At 43.5% G+C, this 12,485-nt stretch overlaps 1 protein-coding gene across 1 annotated transcript; it reads right to left on the reverse strand.

Moving 5' to 3' along the window:
• Positions 1–879: 879 nt before the first annotated feature.
• ehhadh (enoyl-CoA, hydratase/3-hydroxyacyl CoA dehydrogenase) lies at positions 880–12,209 on the reverse strand. Its single transcript, XM_085765002.1, has 7 exons — positions 12,015–12,209; positions 9,040–9,143; positions 7,035–7,204; positions 6,485–6,596; positions 5,875–5,979; positions 2,592–2,933; positions 880–2,255 (listed from the first exon to the last, which is right to left on the reverse strand). Exons 1-7 carry the CDS (start codon positions 12,086–12,088, stop codon positions 1,000–1,002), a joined length of 2,163 nt encoding a protein of 720 aa, XP_085621128.1. The 5' UTR covers positions 12,089–12,209; the 3' UTR covers positions 880–999.
• Positions 12,210–12,485: the final 276 nt, after the last annotated feature.

The following is a 12,485-nucleotide window of genomic DNA, read 5'->3' on the forward strand; positions in this document are numbered from 1 at the left end:
CCTAATGTAGGAAAATCAGTAAAAAAAAATCACCCCGTGTATAAGCAAAATCTGGAATGATTCTTTAGTTAGGAGGAAAAACAACTTGATTACCTGCTGATTGAGATCTTAAGAGACATCTGTTACAGATCAGACTTCAGTAAGATATTCACATCACTGTATCTCCCATATTCATTTCTTTCACAGGCTATTCAAGGGTTATTATAACTTTGGTAGTAGTTGAAGTATAAAGAAAACGTTTCTAGTATTTTGTCCACCCTCGTTCACATACATGAGGCAGCCAAAAATATCAGAGACGAGGATACAATCAGTGTACGGCATTGTAAGTTGAAACAACATATTTGTTACCATGTCAACAAAAACTCACTGAACCTGAAACTGTTGAGTCAGTGTGAGCTCATAGATATTAAGATTATTAATCACAGGAAGCAAAAGCAACTCTTATAACACCACCAGGATTTGAGTAAAAAACACAGTGCAGGTGTACTTCATTGTGTTCGTCACAGTGTGTTAAAGGGATAGTTCAACATTTTGGCAAATTGGCCCATTGCCATAATCCCTATAGTTTTAGGAGTAGGTACCTTTAATTGTCGGTGCAAGCTATTATTAGAATGGTGGAGCAGAGCCGCGAGCTGCTCAGAGCTATCCTACGGAGGCTTATGGGATTTCTTGGTTTCCTCATCAAACTCATCAAATACACAATCCAACAACTCCAAAACGCTCTCGTGGACAAGTTGTGACCGGCACATTCACCACGCTATGAGATAATAACGGAACGTTACGAGACGAAATTTGATGAGGGAAACCAAGAAATCCCATGAGCTTCCGTAGCGTAGCTCTGAGCAGCTAGCGGCTCTGCTCCGCCGTTCTAAAAATAGCTTGCACCAACAATTAAAGGTAACAAACCTACTCCTAAAACTATAGGGATTATGGCAACGGGCCAATTTTCCAAAACGTTGAACTATCCCTTTAAGATATCAAAGCTGAAATGTGTAGCATTTAAAGCTGGCTGTGGAGCTTCTTGATGACTTCCCTCCACCTGTGGACGGGCGGGCTGCCGCTGGCCACCAGCCTCCGGAGCAGGCTGCAGGGCTGCAGGTGGGGCACGTCCGGGTGGGCCTGGTGGTAGTGCTCCAGCCGCTCCAGGACCCTCGGCAGCCCCACCATGCCGGCGTGGAACATGGGGCCCCCGCGGTGTCTGGGCCAGCCGTAGCCAAACACGTAGATGATGTCGATGTCTTCGGGTCCTGCAGCTATTCCATCCTCCAGGATGCGGAAGCCCTCGTTGATCAGAACGTAGAGGCAGCGCTCGAGCACCTCCTGGGGGTCGATGCGGCGTGCCGCCAGGCCGTGCCGGGCTCGGTACTCCTCCAGGAAGCTGTGGAGCCAAGGATCGGACTTGGCTACTCGACCGCCGGGTTTGTCGTACTGGTACCAGCCCTTGCCGGTTTTCTGACCAAACCGACCTTTCTCGCAGAGCAAGTCGCCCAGCGGGCTGTAACGGCGGCCTTGTCGGACTCTAGACTGCTGCCCCAACGCTGCACCAGACTCCACTAGCCCGTACCCCTTCCTGACCCTCCATCCCACATCGAGCCCAGAGAGGTCTGACATCCTGAACACGCCCATGGGAAACCCAAACTCCTCCAGCGCTCGGTCCACCAGCTCAGGCGTGGCCCCCTCCTCCAACAGGAAGAAGGCCTGCTCCACGTACGGCTTCAGCATGCGGTTCCCCACGAAGCCCTGGCAGTTCCCTACAGCTACACTGACTTTGCCCATCTTCTTTCCCAGCTGCATGGCGGTGGCCACGGCCTGAGGGGAGGACCGCGGTCCGTACACCACCTCCAACAGCTTCATCACGTGGGCCGGGGCAAAGAAGTGCATCCCCACCACCAGCTCTGGGTTGGGTGTTTGAGAGGCCAGGTGGTCGATGTCCAGCGCCGAGGTGTTGGTGCACAGGAAAGTGCCCGGTTTGCAAACGGCGGCCAGCTGCTGGAAGACCTTCTCCTTCAGCGCCATGTCCTCGAACACGGCCTCGATGACCAGGTCAACATCTGCCGCGGCCTGAATGTTGCCGCTGTAGGTGATTTTACCGAGTCCGGCGGCGGCCGTGCCACGTCGCTTCGCCCCTCGCTCCAACATCCCCAACACGGCCCGCTGTGCCTCCACGAGCTGCTTCTCCTGGGTCTCCACGGCAACCACGGACAACCCCGACTGAGCCAGGGACACCGTTATGCCTCTCCCCATGGTGCCGAGACCTTAGGTGGCAAAAAAAAAAATCACATGGTGACTACAGACAAAATTAACAATGCTACGCTATAAGCAGTCTTGGCCTGGCAGCATGAAGTTTTTCCAAAGCTTGCAATTTTAATAGACAAGCTGCTGAGCTTCACATATCCAGATTGTCATACATCCAATCCTCCCTGCAGGGAAGAGAGAGTTCAGCCATTTAAACTCAGCTGAACTGTACATGAGGGCTTAGTTTCCATAGGCAACGTGAATGTGAAGATGCCGTACAGATAGCTTGATGAGTCAACGTGCATGTGCTTATTGAAAGCTCAGACAACTAGAAATTAAAAGCCCAGAGCTCTTACCGATGACAGCTGCTTTATGCACGGGCCTGGGCTTGCTCGAGTCCCAGCGGGCTCCGTTGGGCATGCTCCACTTGCTGACAGCTCTCTGAGCAAAGAAGCAGTACTGCAGGGCGCGGGCTTGGCCTGAGGTGAAGAGAGTGGCCATCAGCTCTTTCTCCCGCTCCATGCCCTCATCGTAGGGCAGGGTGGCAGCTGCTCGGACCGCCTGGACACAAGCCACCGGTGCTATGGCTCCACGGGCACTTTGCTGCACCTTCTGCATCGCCCCCTCAAACAGAGCATCCATATCAGGGGTGTGCGGACATGGGAAGGTGCTTATTCGACGGGTATCCAGGGGTTTTCCTGAAATAGAAACATAGAAGTAAAGATACTCCAGGGGAAAAACTTTTTTAAAAACTTGAAGCTCCGTCACTTTTGGTCCTGGGTTAAAATTATACAGCAAATCAGACTGTATACCTACATAATTTCACTTTTTTAAACGGTGAAATATCCCCTGGGTTTTCAATGACACCTCTTCTTTCCACTTTCTGGTCAGCCTGTTCGGTCTCGGTATAATTACCAATTCGCTAGATACCCCAGTAGCTTCTAAGAGCAGGGTGATTTGACAGACAATTTCCAAACTAATCGCGAGGACCCTGACACTGCACCATTACCGTTCACCTTAAATAAGACCAATCTCAAACAAAATGAAAAACAACTATTTGGTTCTGGGGGACAAAGTTGGTAAATTTCCAACTCTGGAGAGCATAAAGCGAGGGAAATTGAATTTCTTGTGATTCTCTGTGAGCCCGTGAGCAGTGGTACAATACTGGAGCAATTTTCCAGGTGAAACTACATGAGAAGATTTAATATTAGGGCCACCAAAATAACTTTACAGCAAAAGACTTCCCGTCTGTGACCATTTCAGCTCAGGAACAATGAGGGAAGAGGAAGGCCACTCTACTAAAACCCTGTTAAAAGCATCTTAATTCCCATTCCTGTCGCCTCTGAAATGATTACATGAGACAGTAGTCAGAATCCTTCACAGCTCCACTGAGTTACACTCAGCCATGGGTCTGGGCCAGAAAGTGGGTCACCATGGTGAAGCTTAAAGAGACAACAGCCACATCTGATTCATGACACCCACTTCATCAAATAATAAACTACTACAATCGAAGACAATTGTCCCGATCCATATACGAGAGAGGAGGAGCGAAAGGTGGCGGTCACCTCAGGCCGGTTAAATGGACACTGTCCAGGGTGAAATGTCAGTCAGATGCTGTGTGGCAGTGCAATGTGAATCCAATGTACTTTAGGAGGGCATTATTGCAGCAGTTAATCTGTAAATGGTTGAGCTGTGGATTTGCTGTGCGGCGAGTGGGAAGCCTGGTTGTCCTGACAGATGTAGCGGGCAGATGTTGCGACTACTGGGGTAAAAAAAGTTAATCTTGTCACCAACGAGACACTTGAATCTGTGCTTGTGTGGAATATGTGTGCGTGTTTGAGCCCACACGTGCATCAATTTCAGTGCACAGACTGCTTTTTTTATTTAAAAAATATTTCCATTTGCCAGGTGATACTGTATTAGAGCTGTAGTGTCTCATGTTTGCATCCATGGATGTGACAGGCCAAATCTTTTCTGTGCTCACTGACTCATCAGCTGTGCATCTCCACGCATCGTATACATTTAATTTGTAAATTCAGAAACATTTTCTGCCCCCGCTGCTAATTTCCCCCCCTCCCCTCCGCTAATCAACTGGAGATTGGCGTATCTGTAAAAAAAATCTTCACAGATTTTGATTCGATCTCCTCAAATCTCCCATCTTGTGTACTGCTGGCTTTTCTGTCTGACGCACACTAAGCCTTAGCCTTACTAACAACACTCACTTTCTCACCCACTCAAAGTCATTTTGGCAGTGTTGTGAGTGTGTAAAAAAAAAAAGCATTTCTAAAAAGCGAAAGACTGTAATCATCTTTTGATTGCCAAATGTTTTTTGGGTTGTTGTTTTTTTTTTTTTTACCTGCAATCCTTGAGACTTGGTGTTGACATTTTTGCACTCGTTGTGAAAGGCACAATATTATTATGCACAAAATAACAGGTTAATTTTACTGCCCTGGAAAGGAACCTTCATTGCAGAGTAAAACCGACCGCAAACATCTCCAGAGCCAGGAGCTCGCTACCTGAAGTCACACAAACATCGTATCATCTTCATTTCATGCAGGAGAATCAAAGGCTCTGCTGAGGCTCTGCTGAACAAAACACACCCTCCCCTCATGCACCTCACGGACAATGTTAACACAAAACCACATCAGAGTGGGTGGTTTGTGCACCGGTTCACAACAACGTTCTTAAATGCTTAAAGGATTAGTTTGACATTTTGGGAAATGCACTCATTCTCTTTCTTGCTGAGCAAATCACTCTCACATCTGTATATTAAATATGAACCCGACGCCGGGGCACCAGGATTAGCTTAGCTTAGCACAAAGACAGGAAAAACGGGAAAGCAGATATGAAAATGACGTCATCCTTTTCATCTTTAACTCAAGACGAGCGAATATGCATGTTTCCAAAAGACGCAGTGGGAAAAAAAATAGTGGAAAAAATAACTGCAAAAAATGCATCTAAATAGGGCTGCTGCTAAATAATTTTGAAGAAAAAAATAGGATGAAGCAGTGGGAAAACCAAACGCATATCAAAAGGAGTGTTTAACAATAAAATCAGTCTTCAAATGGGTTTGGTTTCCCATTTATATTTCAGGCTGAGCCTACTAGTGTGGTCCGTAGTGTTATCACAGTGTAGCGAATCTGAACGGAGTGATGCTTTTCACAGACTGAGAAATCATTTGTCGTAAACTGCAGGGACGTGGCACACTTTAACGCTCCATTCAGTGGGTAAATGAGTTTGATTTACGAGTGCAGGGCAATCCTCATCCCCCTCAATGTGTGGCGAGGGCCCATTATTAATATTCTAGGAAAGTTTGTCCCTTTTCGCCCTTCTGAATAATACAGCAAAAGCAGTGAAGACATCAGAGCACATCTGACAGAGCCATGAAACATTTATGACGTCTGTGGTGGAGGATCTGCCTGCCGTGTTTTCTGCTTCCTTTGACTTCTACAACCTACATGTCGACACTTCTTGAGGTCGGACTCGCCTAAAATAACTGCTCGAGGAGGGATTTCTGTTCTTTCTACTGAGTGAGGGTTTTCTTTTTCTTCAGTTTTTTTAAAGCAGTGAAGAGCAAGTTTTATACCAGAGGGTGCATTGTGCTCTTATGTGTTTTTTCTTTTATTTTTTGTGCCTCACCTGCAACACTCAGGGCGAGCTTTACAGCTGCATCCACAGAGCTGCGCTCAGTAACTTGATCCACTACTCCGAGCTGCAGCGCCTCGGCAGCAGTGACATGGCGGCCTGTGGCAGACGAGGAGGAGAGATAATGAGGGTCCATGTGAGTGACATGTGACATTTCAAATGACTAGATAAGCATTAACATAAGAGTGGTCTCATGACTTTGACACAAACATTTCCCTAGTTAACTTCATCAAATAAGGGAAAATGCTGAAATATGGTGATTAAGTGATTTAAGAAAACTTTTCTTGTAGTGATTGAAGAAAATTTCATAGACCTACTGAAGAGGTTTCACTGGCAGTGAAGATGGGAAACATAAACACATGCTGACACCTGCTGGCCATCACACTAAACTACCAATGGCTGCACCCTTGTGTGCATACAGTGTAAATCACATTTGTCCCAAAACTCTTTGTTTTGTATATAAAATGAAGAGAAAGCAAACTATTGTTTTTCATGATTGTTTAAGATTTACTCTCGACCTGTTCCTGCTGTTTTGCTCTAAAAACAGCCTAAACTGGCAACAATCAGTCTCTAAAAGTAGACAAGGTTAACCCGTCATTGCTACCTGTGGTGATGAGGTCTAAAGCAGCTGGGACCCCGATGAGCCTTGGCAGACGCTGGCTTCCCCCTGCAGCTGGCAGCAGACCCAGACTCACCTCTGGAAGCCCCAGTCTGGCCTGGAAGGCAGAAAGTGGGATGAATGGAGCGCACTGACCGAACAGTGTGTCTAAGTACATTACACCTATTATTTCATGGCTAAAAAGGGTGGGAAAATATATTCTTGAACCTGACAGAATTAGCCACCACTGTCTTTTCTACCTCTGGAAAGGTGTTGGTTAATGTCTTTTTTTCTTTAATGTTAAAACAAAAATGCACCGGTCTCACTTTAAGAAATAAATTATATCAATGTCTAATTATTGTGGATTTTTTCCCCTGCTATGGACCAATCATGAGACATGTCCTTAATATAGATTGACTGAATTAATGAATAATGAAATACGGCAATTCACGTTTCCAGTGACTCTGTAACATTGAACAGACACTGATGCAGCTTGACACAGACAGTAGAGAGACACTGACAGGGAGAGACGCGGCGGTCTGAAGTGTGAACTTACTTTGGAGTGTGCGACTCGATAATGACAGCCAAGTGCCAGCTCGAGGCCTCCGCCTAAAGCGCTTCCCTCTATGGCTGCCACCACCGGTTTGTTTGCAGCCTCGATGGCGTGGATCATCGGTACCAGCGGAGGCCCGGACATGCTCGTCCCAAACTCTCTGATGTCGGCCCCTGTTATACAAATTAAACTGGTGATGTTATCAGTGATGCTGCGAGGTGCATCTGCTTCCACATCCCTCTGAATGGGAGATTACACAGTTTTAGTGTAAAAAGAATGCTGCTTTTAGAGCTGACTATCTTGATAATAACTTAACCAAATCAGTTGATCAAAAATACTAGATATTCTTTGATTTCATGTGTCTCATATGATGACGCAGTTTAGTTTTAAAAATGTAAGACCAAACGGGACATTGGAAGATGTCACCTTGAGCTTCATGCAACTGTAGCAGACACTTTATAAACACACTTAGCAAAAATATAAATGCAACAATTTTGTTTTTGCTCCCATTTTTCATGAGCTGTAATTCAAGACTTTTTCAAAGATTTTTCAAAATCTCCTGCACACAGTTGTTCAGGTTGTTGATTGTGGCTCATGGGATTTTGGAGCACTCCTCTTCAGTGGCTGTGCATTTGGTGGATATGAGCAGGATTTGGAACATGCTGTCATACACACAGACCCAGAGCATCCCAAACATGTTCATGTGGATGAAATGCCTGGTGACTTAACAAGCCACCACAGAACTGGGATGTTTAAGGAGATGTGTACTACTGTACTTTGTGCTGCAACATGACGAGATGAGTGACACGACAATGGGCCTCAGGATCTTGTCACAGCAGGTCTATATGTGTGCATACATACGATGTGCATGAATCTTTTCCATGAATGAATGTGAGTTAAGACAAAAAGTGTGTGCAGATTCACTTTTATAATTTTCAACACTTCATGTTTATTTAATAACACAGAATTGAATTTGTACTTATTTAATAAACATGACCAATTGAGGGATATTAATCTGAGCGTTTTTGTGCAATTATTTACTTGGCACTGTGAATCTGACGTGTTTTTAATGAACTCCAGCTCTATTCTCTTTTAACAGTTGTTTTAACATCCCCTCTTGTTCATTTCTGTTTCCTCTCTCCATGATAGTTTTCTGCATTTTAGCATACAACAAATCATAACATGATAAAGTATAATATTAAAGGGACAACGAGGAGTTTCTATTTGGTTATAAAAAAAAGTCTCACGTTAATGTGGATGAATCTACGCTACCGACACTTGTTAATGGGCCCATTTTCGATAAATATATCGTTTTGTCTCTATCGTTATTTTGTTATTATTAGTGGTGGCAGAGATGCTGGTCGAGCCGACCAGCTTTCTTTACTTTCGGTTCCGTGGCGAGTCATGAGAATAACGCCGCCGAATCACCGTTTATGGTCGGAACTACGACGGTATGTGATCGTCTTTGAACCTCTAACTGTAATTATTGATGAATGAAAACATGAGTCCGTCTTGCGCTGGTCAAAGAATTTCACGGTGCGCGCGGAGGCTCATAAGTGTAGTGTGAAAACGCTTCGCTTTTCCAAAACTCCTCGTTGTCCCTTTAAAATCCATTAAAACTGCTTTTATTCTCAATGTGTCACCGTGGAGCAAAGACAAAAGAAAATGTCTAAAACATTTAAACATTTCAATTACAGTTTGGTGATTATTAATTGAAAGCAGTGCATTAAAACACAACTTTTGGCACTAAAAAGTGTGTACAATCACGTTAGTTTTTACCTGTTATAGCACTGAAATGATTTTATTGCTTATGAAGGTTATTGATTAAATCTTGTTGAAGACCAGAGAGACTGTTCTACGTAATGAAACTCATCAACCAGAATGTAATGGACTCTAGATCAAAAGATTATGGCAGTCAGCAGAGGCTGTGTTGATCAACAAAAAATGGCAGATTTGGACTTGTTTCTGCATTGTGATGTAACAGGAAGTAAGAGAAAATCATCCTTACCTCCACAGAATACCCCGTTCTGTCCACAGATGACCACTGACATCACCTTTGGATCACCGAGTGCCCTCTTCACTGTGTCAACGATGCCTTGCCTCACTGCAGCACTGTACAAAATATAACACATTTTTACATGGTGGTGGGTTTACAGTATTCATAGGTTTAGTTTTACACTCACTACATTGGCAATCTTCTTCATACTGAATTTTGACTTTTTAATTTGTTGCTGTTTAAATTGTAAAGGGACAGACCTTTGTGCTGCAGTGATTTTTCTTTCCCTTTGCTTATATTTTCTAAGGTTCCACACTTGAATGCCACCATGAACAGTTGTTGTAAATGGCAAATAAAAGCCATGACATAGTGTATCATGAAATCTGTTAAATCCCTTAGATATGCATTATTTAGAAACATTACATAGATTATGTACTATGTTTATATAAAATGGATCAGCAGTGGCCTAAAAAGAAAAGTGGACAGGATAAAAGTGAGACAGAAAAGTGCCCGTCTTTTATTACCACAGCTGAGGAGCCCTTGAGCAAGGTTTTAAAGGTTTGAGCTGACAAATAAAGCTGAGCCTGAGGAGCTGAGTGTGAGATGTCCTCAAAAGCCCCACTGTTCATAGGATAAAGCTGATTTTAGGTCAGAGAAGGAGGCAGGATTCAGATTCTTTACTCAAGTGAAAGAATAGAATAGAATAGAATAGAATAAATCTTTATTGTCCACCTGGGTTGGAAAATTTCTTCCAGCGCACCAAACAAAACAAAACAGCACTAATTAGCCTACACTTAAAGCAGATATCAGTGGAATGTTTTTGTTAATATAAGTCCTAAATAGTCCTATTTTCCGTCAGCAATCACTTACATGAAGTATTTCAGCCTAAACACGAGTCTCTCCGTCACTCTGCTCTGCTGTAACCCGAGGAGAAAATTTTCCTTGTGGGATACAAGTGTTATCCAATGAGGGGAGAGAACGGCATGAAGGGCTGTGTGTGCAGCCAAGGGATGCGCGTGAATGTGGTGACGTAGCACGAGGACCAATTGATGCCTGACAAGGGCGGGGGCTGCTAACTCATGGTGCGTTCAAGGAAACTCGTACTTTGTGTTTTTCCTTCCTGTGAAGTCATACCAGTTCGATCTGGTACGAGTTCACGGGTCGGAAGTTACGAGTGGCCGTTATAGGGAACTTTCACAGACAACAGGACGGTAAAAACACGAGCTACGGGTTACCTGGAACGCTACCAAGTCGTAGTTGTGACTTGAAGCTGTAACTTACGGTTTCAAAAGCCTGCCTTGAACACAGCATTAGCCGAAACGGCCGTGCCGCTGTTATCTGCTTTAAGAACAGAATCTGAAAAACCACAACAACAGCACATTGGATTAAAGTCTGTTAAAATAACAGTAGTAGTAGTCCAATCAGAAATAGAAAACAGTTCAACTCAACAGTCCCCTCAGTACCACTGTATTACAACACTTATTAGGGGGGACCGGGGATGGTTGTAACACTTTTTGTCTCAAGTCCCATAACTTGCAGAGTGTTCATGGTAGGGCTCTCAAATTTTCAATCAATCAATCAATCAATTTGTTTATTTCGGGCATGTCATTTTAAATAATCATCATCACACTTCATCTTAGTTCAAATAATACAATACACATGGCCGAAAGGGAAAGCGGGAGAAGCAAAAGCTTATCTAGTCCCGCCCCCATTACCCACAGAATAAAATCTTTTTCATAATCAGATCAGATCATATCATAATCTTTTTCTTTTGTTTTTGCTTTTTTACATTTTGATATAACATTCTTTTACTTATGACATTTGACATAACATGTTACAGCAATAGGTAGTATGCAGATCATATCATAATATTTTCGTTTGTTTTTTCTTTTTTACATTTTGATATAGCATTCTTTTACTTATGACATTTTGACATAGAGTACCCTCATTTGTCCTCTACCTCTTTATTGTGCATGTTCCAACACTAAAGCATCTTCCTATGGTTCAGTATGAACAACAAGAACTCATCACTGATGGTTAAATGAAGAACAGTGACAGTGGTGTGGATCCTAACATTAGAAAGCTCTGACCTCCAGTTGAAGGTTTCCATTCATACATGTTCAGCATTCACTGGTATTATCTGATAATACCAGTGAATGCTGAACACCTTCAACAGGAGGTCAGAAACAGATCATACAATTCCAGGGAAGATGGTGACACTTAATGACACTTACAGTAATACACAACAACAAAGGTAACAACCATCCCCACCCCTGTCAGCCATTGTTTGACTAGCTGTACCACCATGGTGGTTTAAAATAAACATTGATGAAATGACTCATATTTTACCTAAGAATCTGCTCTTTCATCTTATACAAGTTACCTAATTCAAACTTAAACAGTATCGATACTAGTCAAAATTTAGGCTTGGTCCAAAATATTAGTTTCTGACCTAAAAAAGTGTTTTTTGGCTGTAAAACCTATCACTTATTGACACAGCCATGCAAATTCACATGCAATGTCAGGGAGTGGGTACACATGATATTGATCACATAACTCTAATGTTATCCCTTATTGGTGAAAGTGATTTGCGCTTACAACCATCCCTTTATCCCCGGTCTCCCCTATATTTCTTTGTAAGCAAGTGGCAGATTACCTTTTCATAACAATGCACCACATTTCAATAAGACAGCACTGTTACAGTAGCTAATACCATAAAATGCAATTCATCATGTAAAACACAAACTGACGCCATCTCCTGGCAAACTATTTGTTTGTCTTGGCTTCAATTCAAATACACTTTTTTGCACACAGTTATCTCGCGTGCACCTTTTTATGCACAAATGTAGCTGTTGTATAAAGTCTCTTCCTCCCGACATATGAAGTGTCAGTGATATACACCCCCCCCCCCCTTCTCGCCCCCAAGACAAACACTGTGTTTACGTTTGTTTGTTTTTTAAAGCTCTGTAGCCTTGTCTGTGACTCACCTGAGCGCGTTGACAGGCGGGTTCTGCAGAGTAATCAGTCCCACGGAGCCTGAAACACGAGCGTATTGAGCCATGGTGTCGATGCAAAAGTGTAAAGTTGTCGCACTTCTCTTTGGTGTGCACAGGCTGAACCTGAACTTTGTAACTTCACGCCTGCTGGCAGGACCAGCACATCACCTTTACCACACTTTCTCACTCTCACTTCTTCTGCTCTGAAGAAGAAACGAGTTGTGGATGCCGCCGCTCAGGTCATCATCGCCCCCTCCTGGCCTGGAGCGGAACAACGTCTTCCAAAAAACTAACCCCAACAAACATGATAAATATAAATATATATTTTTAAAAAATACTTATAGTTGCCAATCAGTGCTGTGCTTTATTTGTTAAAGTGAACAAAACAAACGAAAATGTAACACATTTGTGAAATAGACAATTGAATGTAAATGTAAATAATACATGATAATAAATTCAATG

Source organism: Trachurus japonicus, chromosome 21 (genome assembly GCF_045865225.1).
Source record: "Trachurus japonicus isolate A0001 chromosome 21, Traja_1.0".
NCBI lineage: Eukaryota > Metazoa > Chordata > Actinopteri > Carangiformes > Carangidae > Trachurus > Trachurus japonicus.